Source organism: Paramormyrops kingsleyae, chromosome 1 (genome assembly GCF_048594095.1).
Source record: "Paramormyrops kingsleyae isolate MSU_618 chromosome 1, PKINGS_0.4, whole genome shotgun sequence".
In the NCBI taxonomy this organism is placed as follows: domain Eukaryota; kingdom Metazoa; phylum Chordata; class Actinopteri; order Osteoglossiformes; family Mormyridae; genus Paramormyrops; species Paramormyrops kingsleyae.
Genome location: NC_132797.1, coordinates 74,436,066 through 74,455,147, shown reverse-complemented (window position 1 = coordinate 74,455,147; position 19,082 = coordinate 74,436,066). Strand labels below are relative to the sequence as shown.

Here is a 19,082-nt window from a genome sequence, read left to right as displayed (position 1 = left end):
CTGCTGAAAAAAGACACGTGCTGAAGAGGTTACAATCTGCCAAAGAGCACATTGACTGGCCTAAGGACAAATGGCACAACATTTTGTGGACTGATGGAAGCAAGGTTGTTCTGTTTGGGTCTAGTGGCCGCAGGCAGTTTGTCAAATGACCGCCAAATACTGAATTCAAGCCACAGTACACTGTGAAGACAGTGAAGCATGGTGCCGCAAGCATCATGTTATGGGGATGTTTCTCATACTACGGCGTCGGGCCTAATTATCGCATGGATCAGTTCGAGAACATTAAAATACTTGAAGAGGTCATGTTGCCGTATGCCGAAGAGGAAATGCCCTTGAAATGGGTGTTTGAGCAAGTCAACAACCCCAAACACACCAGAAAAAGAGCAACATCTCGGTTACAGACCGGACCTTAATCCAATAGAAAACTTGTGGGGTGACACCAAACATGCTGTGTCTGAGGCAAAACCAAGAAAAGCTGAAGAATTGTGGAATGTAGTCCAGTCATCCTGGGCTGGAATAGCTGTTCTCAGGTGCCAGAAGCTGGTCGACTCCATGCAACACAGATGTGCAGCAGTACTCAGAAACAGTGGTTATACAACTAAATATTCAAAGGGAAGCTAAATCTTCAGTTTACACAGTAAATGTTTGCGTTTGTAAAGAAGGATGCAGACCCTGCTCATTTTTTGAACAGCCTAATATTCCTTTTTGGTAAATTTGTATAAAGGATTAACAGAAATTTGATAATCTTTCTTCATGTTTTGATTAGGGATAGAATGTACAGTGTTCCCAATGCATTTACAAGTATAGAAATAAAAGCTATTATAAGGACTTTGGGCTTTATTCACTTTTTTAAACACACTGCTATTATTCTGAACAAAATTGTAAATGATTTTTTAAATAGTCCTGCTTATTCTTGTGTAATGTTCCTGTGAAAATGCATAAAAATACTATTCATGGATTGTTTCTTACACATGATTTATGTCTAACAGAGTCCAACTAGTAAGTTACGTTTTGGCAGTGGTGCGGTAAGTGAAACAAGTCAAAATATAAAGACACGGGATAGAAATCACGGCGTCATGTACTGTAGGTATATCTCATCTACTTGAGAAATCAAAGCGACTAATGAAAATTAATATTAAAGCTGATGATGATGATTTTTAGCAGAAAACTGACCTTTTATTAAACCATTCACTTTGAACCTTTTACAAAGGTTTGGGACACAAGGTTAAGGATGCAGTGCTACGTTCTGGCAAGGCACTGTTTGGACATAAGGAGGTGGAGTTGTGCTCAGGCAAGGTGTGATTTGGACATAAGGAGGCGGAGTTGTGCTCAGGCAAGGTGTGATTTGGACATAAGAAGGCGGAGTTGTGCTCAGGCAAGGTGTGATTTAGACATAAGGAGGCGGAGCTGTGCTCAGGCAAGGTGTGATTTGGACATAAGGAGGCGGAGTTGTGCTCAGGCAAGGTGTGATTTGGACATAAGGAGGCGGAGTTGTGCTCAGGCAAGGTGTGATTTGGACATAAGGAGGCGGAGTTGTGCTCAGGCAAGGTGCGATTTGGACATAAGGAGGCGGAGTTGTGCTCAGGCAAGGTGTGATTTGGACATAAGGAGGCGGAGCTGTGCTCAGGCAAGGTGTGATTTAGACATAAGGAGGCGGAGTTGTGCTCAGGCAAGGTGTGATTTAGACATAAGGAGGCGGAGTTGTGCTCAGGCAAGGTGTGATTTGGACATAAGGAGGCGGAGCTGTGCTCAGGCAAGGTGTGATTTGGACATAAGGAGGCGGAGTTGTGCTCAGGCAAGGTGTGATTTGGACATAAGGAGGCGGAGTTGTGCTCAGGCAAGGTGCGATTTGGACATAAGGAGGCGGAGTTGTGCTCAGGCAAGGTGCGATTTGGACATAAGGAGGCGGAGCTGTGCTCAGGCAAGGTGCGATTTGGACATAAGGAGGCGGAGTTGTGCTCAGGCAAGGTGTGATTTGGACATAAGGTGGCGGAGTTGTGCTCAGGCAATGTGTGATTTGGACATAAGGAGGCGGAGTTGTGCTCAGGCAAGGTGTGATTTGGACATAAGGAGGCGGAGTTGTGCTCAGGCAAGGTGTGATTTGGACATAAGGAGGCGGAGTTGTGCTCAGGCAAGGTGTGATTTGGACATAAGGAGGCGGAGCTGTGCTCAGGCAAGGTGTGATTTAGACATAAGGAGGCGGAGCTGTGCTCAGGCAAGGTGTGATTTAGACATAAGGAGGCGGAGCTGTGCTCAGGCAAGGTGTGATTTAGACATAAGGAGGCGGAGCTGTGCTCAGGCAAGGTGTGATTTGGACATAAGGAGGCGGAGTTGTGCTCAGGCAAGGTGTGATTTGGACATAAGGAGGCGGAGTTGTGCTCAGGCAAGGTGTGATTTGGACATAAGGAGGCGGAGTTGTGCTCAGGCAAGGTGTGATTTGGACATAAGGAGGCGGAGCTGTGCTCAGGCAAGGTGTGATTTGGACATAAGGAGGCGGAGTTGTGCTCAGGCAAGGTGTGATTTGGACATAAGGAGGCGGAGTTGTGCTCAGGCAAGGTGTGATTTGGACATAAGGAGGCGGAGCTGTGCTCAGGCAAGGTGTGATTTGGACATAAGGAGGCGGAGTTGTGCTCAGGCAAGGTGTGATTTGGACATAAGGAGGCGGAGCTGGGTTTCACTGGGCTCTGTCTATAATTAAATCCTGGTGGTGATGGAATAAACTAAAAAGGGGAGATGGAGGGAAGAACCAGAGATGGAGGCTGTTATCACTCACACTGACAGGGGAAGGTTTCTTTACAAAAGTTCAGTCAATGTTTCCCATTTCCAGACACCTTCCTGTGTTCTTGGAATTTTGCTGAACACTTTGGTTTCATTGCTTTACGGCACCTTAACACAGGGTAGCAGCCAGTCTGCAGGCTGGTTTAAAACCGCACCTGCACAGTGACCTTTGCAGGGGTGACCACTAAAACCAAAACTGTCCAAGTGTTTTCAGTCGAGGACATTTTGCAGAACTCTGAAGCACTCGCTCTGTCAACTCAGCGCTGCCATTTCATAAATGTGGATAATTACTAAAACTACTTTAGTTATGTTTTTCAGTCTTGAATCTTTGTGTTTATGTCCATGTTATGGTTCCTTTTCTAGTCCTTCATATCTAAACATCTAAAATTGCCCAGTAACATTTTGTTTTTTATCTGCTGATTTTTATCCGAAGAGGCTCTACAGAGTCATTAAGTCCAGCGACAGCCTCTGTGGATGAAGCATAAATGGCTTTTAGCCTATTTTAGTCCGCATACTCTGAATTATGGTTGTATAAAGGGCATTCAGACCATTACAGTTACTATTTGTTTGCCAGGCTGAATCTGCTCTCAGATTTTTCCAATTTAGTCACAAGGGGGCGCCCTTGAACAACCAGGATCGTCTCTGTCTGTGACCTGTTCACGCTGACCGTTCACACACTGTGGCAAAGCGGAAACTCATGCATAAACACACAATGCTTTCATCACGGGTGGGACCTGATACCATCGCTATGAATATTGTGTCCCTTCTCAGTTGGACTTCAGCATTTCGGCCTGACCTGGCCAGTGTGGGCTGTAAAGTCCTTTGGATAATTTTGTGCTTGCGTGTGCGCCCCTTGTCCCCCTGAGTGCTTTACACCACATCTGACCTTTTCCTTCAGTAGCCCCTTGGTGGGACATAAGAAGGCGGAGTTGTGCTCAGGCAAGGTGTGATTTGGACATAAGGAGGCGGAGTTGTGCTCAGGCAAGGTGTGATTTGGACATATCCAAATCTGAAGCTCATGTGTTTTGCGATAGATGAACCCGCTGATGGCACAGCTGAAGGTCAGCTGAAGGTCAGCTGAAGGTCTTGCGGCCCAGTATTGATGCCAGTCAGTCTTACCCTCTGAGGTACCGCCCTCGCCCCTTCGCAGATCCCTCTCTCGATCACTCTGGTCCCAGTCACACACTCTTCAGGCAGCTTGATGGCTCAGATCCATCCTGTCCGGGTATTTCGGACACTATCTGATGCCCGTCAGGAGTCCATTAATGTCTTTGGTAACTCTCAGAAGTGCTCAGGTCCTTATGAAACGGCGGATGTGGGGGGTGGGGGGGGTCTCCAACCATCCTTTTTGCACTTCAAGTTAAAATAAGAGCAACAGCCAGTCAGAACAGATATGGCGAAAATTCCTTTCAGCCTGTAGAGGTGACACTTAGGCTCTTTGGCTGTGTTTTGATGTATGGAATTGTGGGACTTAAACAATCATCTAAAGTGCATTAGTGCGCATTTGGACCCAGCATGTAGGTCATTGCGGGGGTTTATATGGACAGGTGACGATTCAGGCTCTGCTTTCACTCCTGCCGCTGGCTTTGCACTTCACTGTGTCCGGAAGACTGTGCTCCGCTGCCGTTTTCCAAGCCAGCTGGGACCTTGGCAGACGCCGGGTTATAACGTGTCACGATGGGGCAACACAGCCTCGTTTCTCAGCAGCGAACTTATCAGATACGAAGTGGGTAATCGGTCCTAAATGATGTGGCCCACATTTCACATCGCTATTTTTTGGTTTTGGCTGAACATATATGAATTTATTTTTTAAATTTTTTTTTTAACGAGAATTACAAACAAATTTACTTTTGAACTTTGATGGTCACGCATCACAGCCCAGCACAACAATGAATAAAACACACAGGGCAACAATTTCAAACATTTCCATGCTCTTAGAAAATGCAGAAAAGTAAAAATGAAGACAAAGGCAAATTATATCTGAAAAATGAGAGGAGGTCTACAGATCTCCAGTATGTGGCTTTTCGCTGGCACTGTCAGGCCGCCTGCACTTTTCATCCAGAAGGCCCCGAAACAGGCATGACTGATGGCCTCTCAGATGGAGAAAAATCCCCAGGGATTCAGCCATGGTCACAGCAGGCAAAAATGACTGATCACGTTTGGTTCACAGATAAGGTCACTTCTAAATGATTCCATCCCCATCTTCCCAGTCGCTGCATAAGCTAACAGCACAGAAAAAAGCACTTAAACCACCGTTCTTTGTGTCAGGCTGTAGGTGAGACTCAGGCCTCCTTCAGACTCAGCTCTGTAAAACATGACGGTTTCATGGGTGACGCTGCAGTTTTAAACCTTCTGTAGTAGCAAGAAGAAGGTCGTCAATATTAGCGTAAAGTGCTTGGTGTATAGCATAACGACTTCTTGGCAGTAAAGACCCTCTGAGAAGCAGATTTACGCACCGACGTGTAAATACTCAAAAAGGGCTCATTTTATACCACACACCTCTTAGGTTTCCCTGTAAATCCAAAATTGTGGGCTGTCTGTCTTCTTATGTTATGTGTTGTGTTCTAGTTTGGTCTGCAGAGTAACAGGGACAAGCAAAAACGAAGGGGGTCTTAAGATCACTGCAGCTTTTGCTCAATGAATAAAATATCGTGATGAGCCCTGACAGCCGGAAGGTGCGTACTGTGCACTGCGGGGCATCTAGCCAATAAGCCACTGTGATCCAGTAGCCGTCCTGCTCTGGGGGTCGTCTTCAGCACGGCCAGGCCATCGAACGTCTGCCAAGCCGCTCCCAGTCGTTAAAAATATGTGTAAATGAAGCATGGGGGTAAGGTTATGTGTTCACATTTACTCCCATGGATCTTTCAAACTTCTTGACGAGTTCTGATATAATCCTTACTGGAAGTCTATAGCACCGGGATACACTTACAGCCTGAAGGTTGTTGGTTTGATAGTGAACAATGGGGTCTGCTGTGGCACTCCTTAACCCCTTATCTCTTAAAATTAATTGTTCTAGGAAAATATCTAGCTGTGTTAATGGGTAAATTAGGGTGTTGTTTTAAATAAAACTGTCAACCGGGTAACCGAATGCAAAGTCACTGCAGTGTCGGCTTCAGGGACATGCATTCATATACAGATGTTTGTAATATGGAACCGCAATGGAAGCCCACATAGTCGGTAAGGATTCCATTTACGAGGCGTAATCACTGATGGCCACAGGCACCACAGATAACGGCGATGCCTTCACACGTAAGTATCGATGATGCATGATGTATCTCAGCAGTTTGGGGAAACGAATGTCTGGAAAATAGATTTTTAAATCGATGGTGAATAGAAGTGCCTCGCCTAGATAACGCGGTGACCTTCGTAGGATGCCGGTATCGCATATCTGTGTTGTTGTGCCATGCAGAATTCGATTCATTCCATAAATGTCATTTCTAACGGGCTACATTATACCGGACTGGCACGAGACGCCCAGAGCCGTGATTCAGGCTCTCTGCAAAAGATGGAACACTAACCCAATGTGAGAACCGAGAGACTGAAACCAGAACAAAGCAATGGTACAGAAGCCATAGGTCGAGAACCAAGAAACACCGATTAGGGCTAAATGGCGAAAAGAGGAGGAGAGACCTGGAGGGAAGGTGGCCAACAAGAGAAGAAATAGAAAACCAAGTCAGAGAACAGCTGATGGTAAACAAATTGGTCAAAAAAACAATTATCCAAAGCCTAATTAACATTTTCCTTGTTGCTACCAGCATATTTCTAGCAGATTGTCACCTGTGGCATTGCCATGGTTACTGTAATTAACAGTCCCTAACATATAACCATGACCAGAGGTGGAAAGTTCAGGTCCAGAAAGTACAAATCCAGACCAAGGTTTCGTTTCAGCCAACCAGCTGAGGACTCTGTGACTGTGAATCTTTATGCTCAACTGGTTGGTTGAAAGACAACCTTGGTCTTGATTTGTACTTTCTGGACCTGAACTTTCCACCTCTAACCATGACTAACTGTGACTGTGGCAGCAGATCCCTACTGTTGTGTGCTGGAAGCAGCGCAGGTCAGCTTGGACAGTGGACAGACCCTGTGGGAACATCGCCGTAATGATCTTTCACAGACATGACTGCACGAAAGTTAACTGGCTGCAAACTCATAAGTCACTGCCTGGCCAGTGCATCGGACCATTCGCACGGTGTCAGTGGTCTAGGCCCCCACTCCTGTTAATTCTTTAGTCCACTTTATCTTCATGCAAAGCCTTCATGCATTAACGAAACATATTTGTATATAATTAATAAAATCTGACAATCGTTTTTGCTCTCTTGTGAAGTGAACATGATTACTCAGTTTGTAGTCAAAGAAAATTTGATTGCAGGGGAGATTTAATCTAACTCCAGTCAACACAAGTGATTAAAGTAACATAAAATGTGCTTGCCATTTCGATTCATTGTTCAGCAGACTGTGGAACTGACCCATGGCTGATCCCAGGCCTGTTTCCCATGATGCCCCTCTCTCCCGAGCTCTTGCACTCAATAAAGGCCAGGGGGGCACCTTCTTGAGGGTCCCCCAGAGATATGCAGCCGTGAGAACCAAACCGAGGATGTGACTGCTGTCTGTCACCAGCTGTCTGTCTCAGTAAGAGTGCGCAGCGTCGTCCATCTCCTCTTGGCATGTGGAGTTTAACATCCTCTCCATCACGGAAAACACTCATAAACAAGTTCTGTGGGAAACCTTTCCCCCCAAAAACCCAGCCTGGGGTGGGGTGGGGGAGGGGGGGTGGTTGTGTTATTTATATCAATAAAGAGTCAGTTCAGTTTGAGGCAGTACATACTGTGGTCAATTAGCCAGTGAGGCTGTTTTGCTGTTTTCTGTTCCTAGAGACGGTATCCAAAAACGAATCGCGCATCAAGTTCATTAAATAACTATGTTACCTGCATTTTTTATCATCATGTGCAATTAGACATCATTCCCGCCTAGTTATGATAGCATTACATAAACAAATGTTGTTCCATATCTTTTACACTAACACACATCCTTGTATGCATTTAATTAGATATTACATATTTCTGCATTATTTTTGTATACTTTACAACAGTATACAGTAACCAAAGACAAAAGCCTCACATTAACCTCCAAGGACACCTGGTAAATCTTTCAAACTTATGTTTTAAATAAAGTTAAAACTTCTAAAATGATTCAAATAAATCAGCATACTCAGTATGTTAAGTCCCTCTTCATAGTTATATGTTGGAGTTATATGTGAAGTTGACATGACAATAGAGAATATGGAGGAAGGGTTTCATTCATTAAAGAAATAAAGAACTTAGGAGCAGTGTTGGGCATTTCAGGTCTAGAAACTACCAATCCAGACCAAGATTTTGTTTCTACCAACCAGGTGAGCCTTAAGAGTCACAGTCACAGAGAACTCAACTGGTTGGTAGAAACAAAATCTTGGTCTGGATTGGTAGTTTCTAGACCTGAAATGCCCAACACTGCTTTGGAGTTATTATAAAAATTCTTAAATGCTCTGTAGTATGAATAAAAATCAGGGATTACTGAGAACATTAAACAGAGACAAGACACTTTATTTACATCATTACAAAAGCCAAAGGTTACCTACGAGACAAAATATCCTTAACACATTTCACAGGTTTCAGAGTTTTAGAAACATATCAAACAACTACTCCTTATTAACTGAACTGCATTATTCTTTTGTGAGATTAACATCTACGGCATGTTTCATAAAGCTACAGATTTACATTGTCACACTAAAATATCAGCAGGGCTTTTGGGAAACAGAGATCAAATCAGCCCTCAGATGGCAAGAGATGTTAGAAGAGCCCAAAATCATTTTGCACCAAATAAGCGCCGTTCTGAGTGGAGAACACAGCAGCATCAGTAAAATCAAGGCCTGACTAAGATCGATCTTCTTGCTCTCAAAGTGGCAGCCATCGCTATGGCAATAACTGCAAACAGCTGGTGTGGGAGAAACATTCTGTGTGTCTGTGGCACCGCAATGGTAATGATTTATTGAAACCTTGGAACGGTTATTTATAAAGAAAACAGCAGGCAATATGAAGTCATAGACTTTAAAATTATCTGAGTAAAACACACGAAACTATGGTGCAGGAACCAATGTAATATATATGGCCTTTTGCTTTTACTTTTTAAACTTAAAATATAAATACTAACAAACTATGAATATTGTGTCCCTTCACCGCAGGAACGCACACATCCCACTGCAGGGGTATTGATTTCAGGGAGGTGAAATTTTTTTGTGGGGGCAACGGGAGGGGGGGGGGGATCCGCTGAGTAGTGGAATGATTGTAAATGAGGTGACTGATCATTTGTGGGCGTCAGGTAGCTGCTGGCAATTTCTGGGAAGGGTGGGGTGTCTATGAATGCATAAAGGTCCATCCATCCATCCATCCATCCGTCCATTTTCTGAAACCACTTATCCTATTCAGGGTCGGGGGGGTCCGGAGTCTTTCCCGGAGGCTATAGGTGCAAGGCAGTGTATAAAGGTATTAGAATTTCAGTCTTTGTGTCTTACTAAGTTCTGCTAAGTACTTGCCGTCTTTATGAAACAATCATCATTTTAGTGCCTGTTTTTCAAAGTACTGCTAATGTTTCTTTTAGTATGATGACGTCCCATAAAATCCATACACATGAATTAACTGGGATGCATTTTTTACACGGTACATGCAAACAAACATGTAAACACAATTTTAAAAAAATCTCGAAAAGCTGACATTTATGAACGATCCCTATAAAAAATATATCTTCTCATTGTGTTAAAGAAATGCGTGTCCTCCTTCCGCAGCCATTTGTTGTCACACAGGGATCGCGTTAGTCTCCGGGTGACTGGACCCTCATGCGCTGGTTCCCAGTATCCATTACGTCATTCACAAAGCCACAAACCGCCCCCCCTCAAAGACTCTGGCAGTCCCCCCCCCCTTCCTCATGACCATTCTCAGGCCCGCCATGTCTTCCTGACAGCCTCCTGATAGACTGGAGGAGAGCTTGGACAGCAAAACGCAGCCTGGACTGGAAATGCAGCATTGCAGCCAGACCGTACCCCGCAGTCTTAACACAGCAAGGTCACTAATCTGCTTTCCTACTCTCCTTTTATTGCTTATAAAAGGGTGAGTTACTGTGCATCCCAACACTGTGTGTGTATACGTGTGCGCAGCTTAATGTTTTCATATGCATCGCCTCAGTGAGAGGTAGGTCTCATATTTGTCATATTTGCACAATCCCGCATTGCATTACGGCGACGGCTAATGAATGCCATCTTAAAAGCCCAGTAGCTGCTGTCCAAAAATAATCCTCTGTCTGATGATTAATGTGTAGCCGGGACCTACAGCTGTGGCTTACAATCAGCAAAGACAGCAGAGCAGAGTCACCACGGCTGTTTATGAGGCCGGTTAATGAGCCGCACTCGGATTACATGGTCCCGAATGTAATTGGGACACTCCAGAATCCAAATAGCTGAGTGTGTAAAACGATCATTGCCCTCACATTGCTATGCAGCACACCGCCTCTCGCCCATGGGATCAACGGCGAATCAGTGCTGTTCTTTTATCCATGGTGAACTCTACATATACATACAATGCTGCACATACATCTAACACTAGGAAATTTTCACGACATTGTTCACAAACACGAGACACTGAAACATAGCAAACACTTAAAGTTTAGTTACACTTTAATCACTAGAGGTTTCGTGTCGCTTTGTGGGGGATGCAGGAAGCAGATCGACGCCTCATAGTAGGATTTACACAGGAGCACCGGTCAAACCTCCCCGTTACTTACATTTAATAACACTGCTCTGTCAATTAAATCAGAACATGCTATAAATGACCCTCCCCAACCACTTCACTGGCTGTCTGACCCATATTAGCTCCTAGTCTTTGATTGAAATCTCCCATGTCCAGATCCCGTTTGCTTCTTCTCACTGAGGCTCTGATGTTGGGTTGTGATGCACTAAAGCAGGGTTATTCAACTCACGGTCCTCGAGGTCCGAGCACTGCTGGTTTTCCAGCCTTCCTTTACCTGTCAGTCAGGTGTGAAGCCTCTGACCAATCAGAATCAGTAATTATTAAACAACTACCCTGGAGAACTGAAAACACGGCCTGGATTTGGAATCGAGGTCCAGAGTTGAAGAACCCTGCACTAAAGCATAGTATAGCCCAGTATAAACAGGCTATGCTAAAACCTCACTGAAATCCAATCTGCTTTCAGCCTGTCTCAGTCTGACACTGCCTGTAGCCAATCAGACGCTTTTTCCTCTGGGAACGGCCATTATGGCTCCTAACTCTTAAACCTGTGTGGAATCATCTTCTGGCAGTGCCATCCTGGGCTTGGAGGCTGGCCTTGGCGAGGCTGAAGCTGGGCAGAGACGGGTTGGTGCTCTTCAACGAGGTGATGCGCGTGTTGCTGCGGCCGGCCATGCGGGGGCGCAGCGAGAGCCGCGTCCGCCCGCAGCACAGCTGCTTGTTGAACTGCTTCTGGAAGCCACGGCTCAGCAGGTAGAGGGTGAACGGGTTGACGCAGGAGTTAGCGAAGGCCAGGAGGCGCGCGCACACACTGCAGATGTAGTGCGCCAGGGAGGTGTCCACCTGAGGGTAGCGGTAGGAGCGGTACAGGTAGATGGCGTGATTGGGAAGCCAGCACACGGCGAAGAGGCCCACGAACACCAGGACCACCTTGGCGAGCCTCTTGCGTGACTCAATCTGTGAGCGAAGACATGGGAGAACATCACAAACACTGTCGAACTAGAAATTTTAAGCGTAAATCATATTCACTAGAGTGGATCTCATACTTGTCACTAAAACATTCATATTTTCCGGTTAAAAACACGCCATTTCTGAGACACATATTTTATATTCCAGCACTCTTGGATGTTCAACCATGTCCTGGCAAGAAAAACCCACAGAGTTTGACGGCTCATGTTGTACAATTCAGAGCTCAGAAAGGCATTTAATTGGATTCAGTCAAGACAATTAGTTGGATTAAGGGATTCAGAGTCTGGATGGAATCAGACAGTTCAGCAGTTAGCACTGCAGACCCACGGCTTTGGAGTTTCTGGGAAGTGGTCTGTCATTGCCTTTATGTTCGTCGCTATTCTGGGAGAGGAAATTAAAGAAAATATTACACCAAAAATCACCAGAGGGACAGGCTTAATGGATGGACGGTTTTGATTTCAAAGAGCCTAAAAAAAGCAGTTTGTGGTTGTTTTCAGTGGGAACGTATCCACATCGCTCACCTGCCTGTATCCACAGTGGTATCCACATCGCTCACCTGCCTGTATTCACAGCGGTATCCACATCGCTCACCTGCCTGTATCCACAGTGGTATCCACATCACTCACCTGCCTGGCCCCAAGGAAGTGTGAGGCCAGAGCTTTCGGGCCAAGTGGCGGGGATGTGCGAAAGGCGGAAAACAACAGAACTGCTTCCCACATTTAGCACAATGCTAAGTAATATCTTAGTGATGTTGCTTTGTGGCAAAGCCCTCAAAAATATAACAATGGCAGCCAACTAATGCAGATGATTAAGAAGCCCTCCAAATTCCGCTAACAGCACACCTGGGGAAGCTTGCCCAGAGATCGCATTGAGCCTTTCAAAAGCCCCCAGCACAGTTTGTCCTGCTGTATAGTAGGGGATATGCAGATAAAATATGTGTATTTTAAAACAGCCATTCTCTGACCCGCCACTGAGAACTCTACTGCACTCAAGACAACTGCAGAGCTCTACTGTGGCCTGGTTGACATAAGATCTCTTGTTTAACAGATGCTTACAAGTGCAGCAACATTCAACACAAGTTACACAACGACAACAAAAGAAGAAGCCTTATGAGAACAAATGTGTTTTGCGGTCGGCCGTGTTGATTAAAATGCCAGAAATAACAAAGCACTAAAATGATTTTCTGAAATGTCAGGACAGAAGCCAAGAAAGACCCCCACAAGGAGGAATGTACAGAAGTCACTCCTAATCTATACTTGGTTTTCCAAACACCTTCCCAGCCCATTCCCACGGAGCCAGCTCACCTGCTTCGCGATCTGCACGTTGCGTTCGATGGGCATATTGGACGCACTGCTTAACAGGCTCCTGGCAATGAAAGTGTAATAGATGGAAATGATCAGGAGTGGAATGATGTAGAACATAAGGAAGGAGGCCGTGGAGTGGATCTTGGGGTGTAGATCCCCCGTGTGGGGATAGGGGGCGCATGTCACAAAGGTGTCATTGGTTCTGGAGATGCTAAAGGTGTGAAGATCAGAGAAGATGGCTTCGGGAATGGCAAGAGCCATAGAAAAAATCCAGATGGACACAGCTCGGATGCATATCTTTGTTGTGGCGTTGGAGGTCTTCATGTCCAGTGGTTTGACAATGGCTTTGTATCTGGAAACACAGGAAGTATGACACACCTGTAAATCGAAGTTTAATCTTTGTGCATCTGTGACCTACTGTGTATCCTTTGAAAGACAGATGTGAGACGGGGTGGGGCTAATCTGTGTGTTAATTACATGAAAATGATTTTCTTAATTTTCCTTTGGGTATTAATTAAGTTAATAAATATTAGTTACTATATCTGTTAATTCTGTAACCCTTTGTGAAGTGCTGAAGGACAAAGTAACGAATAACACAAGTGAAGTACTAATGTCATGTTTCTTCATTTATGAATTATGACGCATCTTTTCTCAGGTAGCGACTATATTTGTTCATGATTGATACTTCAGTAGTAACTGAGTTATTACTAAGTATGTGTGCCCCGTTAAGCAAAGTGCTATCCACAAAACATCTCAATTCAATCTTCAGCTTATTTTATACCATTTCCCACCACTTCCGGCAGCTTTCTCCATTAACTGTAGCATTTATTTTACAACCTCCTTTATTCTTAGTAAACAAATGTACGGCGCTGGCTTCAGTCCATCGGCCGGTTCTCGTCTTTACTTTTCATATCTTGAGAAATAACAGCCTAGCGTCTAACTAACATCCAAACAATGTATTCTCCATTCATTCCAAGCCTCATAACCCACCGAAAATCCTTCTCCTTACTCTTATAGAAATTGCACTACCATTACCAGAAACTTACCTGTCTGCAGCCAGAGCCGTGAGCGTAAAGACGGAGACCCCGACGGAGGTGTATTGTATGAAGGGTAGAAGTTTGCAGCCCACCCGCCCAAAGAGCCACTCGTCCACCAGGTAGCGGCTGGCATCGACGGGCGCGCAGGTAAGCAGCAGCAGCAGGTCGCCCAGCGCCAGGCTGGACAGGAAGAGGTTGGGGACGTTTCTCATGGACTTTACTGTCCAGAAAGTCTTGATCAGGGTTATGTTGCCGATGAGTCCGACGAGTATGACGAGACCGTACGCGGCGGCGATCGCCGTACCTGGATGCCACGTAAGATGTTCGCTAGACTTCGGAGATGATGTGTTGAGGTCAGAGCCGGTTTCTCCTTGCGGAGCGAAAACGAAAGTTTCCTCCAAAGACATGTTTATGCGCGAGGTGCTAAGGTTGTTAAACAAATTAAAAGAAGTGGTTCATATTACCTATAACTTGATTGTGGTGTGATTTAATTGTCAATAAAGGTCATCTCCATCCATTTTCAAACACATGTTGCACTTAGTCTTCTGCCGGCAGTTCACATCAATCGTGCCTCTCCGGTTTCAGTTACTTTTCCACGCTGGGACCCGTTTCCTGCGGACAGCAGTAATAAGCCGGAGATCGTACAGCCGCGTCTTCCATCGGGTATATTAATGCAGCTGCAGTCCGAGTTCTGAATGACCACAGTGAGGCGGCATCACTCGCATGTCACCACACCCCCCCCCCCCCAAACCCGGAGCAGACCCCCCAAACCTGGAGCAGACTGAGTAGTGAAGTTCTCTTTCCTCTGAGTAAATGAGATGTAGGGCCATCGATATCCAAACACTACTACTAGCGATTACGAGATTTTTTTTATTTTTCTTTATGATTTATTTACTTTATTAACTTGAACATAACATCGTTATTAGCTAATTTAAATTGCACATATGCCAATGAAATACATTTTATTAATCAGAAAACAACAGAACCTTTAATAACATTTGGAAAACGTCACTCAGTACCATTTATATAAAAAGAAACACGAATTGTTTTCGATATTTAAATCCCTTTCACTGGGAGAAAAATGACTTTTCATTCATGTCCTGACCATAGCTATTAATTTTATGCATTTTAATTCAGAACAAAGTACTGGTATTGAAAGACATATATTCCAAAATGTAAAAAATGGAAGAGACTGTAAGATAAACTAATGCAGAAAAGGCATTATATTCAGAAGATTACGATGGTTTTCTTCTGTTGCTTGCTTAGGTAGAATTGCAGTCAGCGATAAGATGGCAACCAGAATCATTTCAGTCCAGCATTATTGTTTTGCAGGAACATTTTATTCTTGTTTTTCCATTATCACTTATTTCATGTCTCATTGGTTTAATACAAGGTCAACGAACAGTCAGGGGAGATTATAAAAACATAACATTCAATAGAGAATTATACTCAAGATAATATCCATTGAGCTGTCGCCATAGAGACATGTAAAGGAAGGGTGTGATGCTGAAGGTGCTTTGGTTGGTTTGGGGAAAAAGCTTTCTTAGTGCTTATAGTGATTTGAAAGTTAAGGTGGCATTTAAGGTGTCTGTTTATCACTGAGGGCTGCAACCGGAGCCATTAAGACTGCAGAGAGGGGAGCAGAACCCCAAAGCGTGCAGCCTTCATGAAGACGAGCCGCGGTGTAAAGAATCATCATCATCATCATCATCATCATCATCATCACCACATGGAAAACGTACGAGCAAAGCCTGCACATCACAAAAGGAGAGCTCAGCCTAACCTGGTCCTGCAGGTGGAACTGGACGAAACTGTGACTAACAGGAACTCAATCACAGCACAAAACATGCTGCGCCTGTCTTTGGAACTTTTCCTGGCATGAGCACTGGTGGGGGTGATGTGTGTGTGTGTGTGTGTGCATGTGTGTGTGCGCGCATGAATGAGCGGTCCCCATAAGGATATGTTTACCCTACATGCATGTGTGTGTGTGTGTGTGTGTGTGTGTGTGTGCGGGGGGGGGGGGGGTCGACATGCAGTGCGCATTTCAGATGCATGTAGCCAGAGAAAACTGATATTTAGACTCCAGAGCCAGATCCTCAGACAGCAGGAAGCAGGGAGCCGCCAAGCAGCACTGGCATTTCAATAGCGGGCAGCACTGGCATTTCATTAGTGGGCAGCACTGGCATTTCAATAGCGGGCAGCACTGGCATTTCATTAGTGGGCAGCACTGGCATTTCATTAGCGGGCAACACTGGCATTTCATTAGCGGGCAACACTGGCATTTCATTAGCGGGCAGCACTGGTATTTCATTAGTGGGCAGCACTGGCATTTCAATAGCGGGCAGCACTGGCATTTCAATAGCGGGCAGCACTGGCATTTCATTAGTGGGCAGCACTGGCATTTCAATAGCGGGCAGCACTGGCATTTCATTAGTGGGCAGCACTGGCATTTAAATAGCGGACAGCACTGGACATTTCATTAGTGGGCAGCACTGGCATTTTAATAGCGGGCAGCACTGGCATTTCATTAGCGGGCACACTGGCATTTCAATAGCGGGCAACACTGGCATTTCAATAGCGGGCTGAGATCTGCACACATCCAGCTAAAGATGGCAGCTTAAGCAACAAAATTCCTCAGAAGTGTGCCCTGCGATGGGCTGGCACCCCATCCTGAGTTGTTCCCTGCCTTGTACCCGTACCTTCTGACATAAGGTCTGGACCCCCCATACCATGAATAGGACAAGCTGGTACAGCAAATGGATGGATGGATGGATGGATGGATGGCATTCCTCCAAATGTTGTGATTGGCTAGAAGGAGGCAGTCAGTGTTTAATGGTAAAATAACAGAGGGGGGGGGCTGTAGTTACATACAAGGTCCTTGTCACCTTTGATGCATGGGTACAGTAAGCTAATGTAATGTTCCCAAATGATAACAAGTATCCTCGGTTACATGTTTATAAGGCGACAGGTAAAAAAGTGGCTAAAGTGACCATGAAGGGGGCGTCAGGTGGGACGGATGCCACAGGAGCCCCTCTGTTCTCTTATACAAGATGCAAGAATAAGCGTTTTGCTGCAAGAAGAAGCAAAATGCATCCCACGGTTTTTAGAACAGGAGCTCAGCCTGTTCTGGCACTCGGTCGTTTCCAACTCGGTGCATTTTTTTTTTTGTTCAGCGGTTGCTTTTATTCAAATTGCTGTGTGGTTTTTGCTTCTTTATACGGCTGAATGTTCTTGTCAGAATGACTGAGTTTAAGCAGATCATCCGAAGGGGCACGACAGGGCTGGAAATGACAACCTACTGAGTCAATGGTCCTTAAGTGCTGTCTGCTAGACCAAAACAGGGAGAACACTCAAAGCAAAATGGGGACAGTGAGGGGCCATTATGTGCAGGAGAAAAAATAATCACTGTCAAGAAAAAGTTCAAAGCAGAACATACAGTGCTCAAGGAAAATCTTGCTAAATTCTGCAAAAATGTTGCAAATTTCTTGGCTTCATAACAAAGGTTCATTGACAAGCAACGTGTAACATATCTGCACATCTTCCACACAGACATTTTATTTTTATTAAATGTCATAACATTTTTTGACTGACTCATTCAGTTCTGTTCTCATCGTTTTGCTATTAATTGCATTTAGAGTCACTGGCTCCCACAGGGATACTAAACACAGATATTTGTTATTTTATGTTATTGCAAAAGTGTTACTATCTTACAAAGGACCCAATGATGCTTGTCAATAAACTTTTTAACTCAGATCAGCTCCTTCAGAACTATGATTTGAATTTACCATTTGAATTTAAATCGGCAAGTACTTAGGAGCCAATGATTGGATCATTATTACAGTTCAGCAACGTTATGCAGCAATAAAGTGAGGTCAGCTGAGCACCTGAATCTCCTGAATGGCCAGGTTATCCCACGAATGGATTTTTCTTTCCTGATGGCATGAACATATACCAGGATGATAATGCCAAGATTCACTGGGCTCAACGTGTCAAATAGCGGTTCAAGGTGCATGAGGAATCATTTTCACCCATGAATTGGTCACCAAAGAGTCTTGACCTTGTCCTGAAAAAGACTTTACAGAGCGGTTCAATACACCTGCCATCAATACAAGATCTCGACAAGAAATTAATGGCTCAAGGGTAAAGGTGGTCCAAAGAAATATTAAAGTCTGCCACTTTCTTATTTATTTTGGCCAGGCAGTAGTGTATTTGGTGATAATATAACTGGCCATTTTGCACATTACTGCAGCTGTATTATCAGCACCCAGTTACCATTGTGACCACGTGCAGTGAAATTAGTGGGATTTTGTCCAGTTTTCCTAAATCATAATAAGTGAATAAAACTCGTTTGTGTAGAACCAAAATAATGTTAGTTTTAAAGTGCAAAATGACGGTGCTAAACTGAAGAGACATATGTTCCACAGAGCCACATTAATATGAGCTGTGTCCCAGTTCAGTGCATGCTACATCCTTCATAGGATGAAAACTGTGTGCCCTTTGTTGGCCACATCCTTCGTAGGACGCAGACAGTGTGCCCTTTATTGGCCACATCCTTCTTAGGATGCAGACAGTGTGCCCTTTGTTAGCCACATCCTTCGTAGGACGCAGACAGTGTGCCCTTTGTTGGCCACATCCTTCGTAGGACGCAGACAGTGTGCCCTTTGTTGGCCACATCCTTCGTAGGACGCAGACAGTGTGCCCTTTGTTGGCCGCATCCTTCGTAGGACGCAGACAGTGTGCCCTTTGTTGGCCACATCCTTCTTAGGACGCAGACAGTGTGCCCTTTGTTGGCCACATCCTTCGTAGGATGCAGACAGTGTGCCCTTTGTTAGCCACATCCTTCGTAGGACGCAGACAGTGTGCCCTTTGTTGGCCACATCCTTCGTAGGACGCAGACAGTGTGCCCTTTGTTGGCCACATCCTTCGTAGGATGCAGACAGTGTGCCCTTTGTTGGCCACATCCTTCGTAGGATACAGACAGTGTGCCATTTGTTGGCCACATCCTTCTTAGGACGCAGACAGTGTGCCCTTTGTTGGCCACATCCTTCTTAGGATGCAGACAGTGTGCCCTTTGTTGGCCACATCCTTCTTAGGACGCAGACAGTGTGCCCTTTGTTGGCCACATCCTTCTTAGGATGCAGACTGTGTGCCCTTTGTTGGCCACATCCTTCGTAAGACGCAGACAGTGTGCCCTTTGTTGGCCACATCCTTCTTAGGATGCA

General features: G+C 45.0%; 1 protein-coding gene across 1 annotated transcript; it reads right to left on the bottom strand.

Moving 5' to 3' along the window:
• Positions 1-11,063: 11,063 nt before the first annotated feature.
• On the bottom strand, positions 11,064-14,503 carry LOC111838255 (gastrin-releasing peptide receptor). Its single transcript, XM_023801070.2, has 3 exons — positions 13,870-14,503; positions 12,824-13,175; positions 11,064-11,507 (listed from the first exon to the last, which is right to left on the bottom strand). Exons 1-3 carry the CDS (start codon positions 14,265-14,267, stop codon positions 11,109-11,111), a joined length of 1,149 nt encoding a protein of 382 aa, XP_023656838.2. The 5' UTR covers positions 14,268-14,503; the 3' UTR covers positions 11,064-11,108.
• Between the last annotated feature and the right edge of the window lie 4,579 nt (positions 14,504-19,082).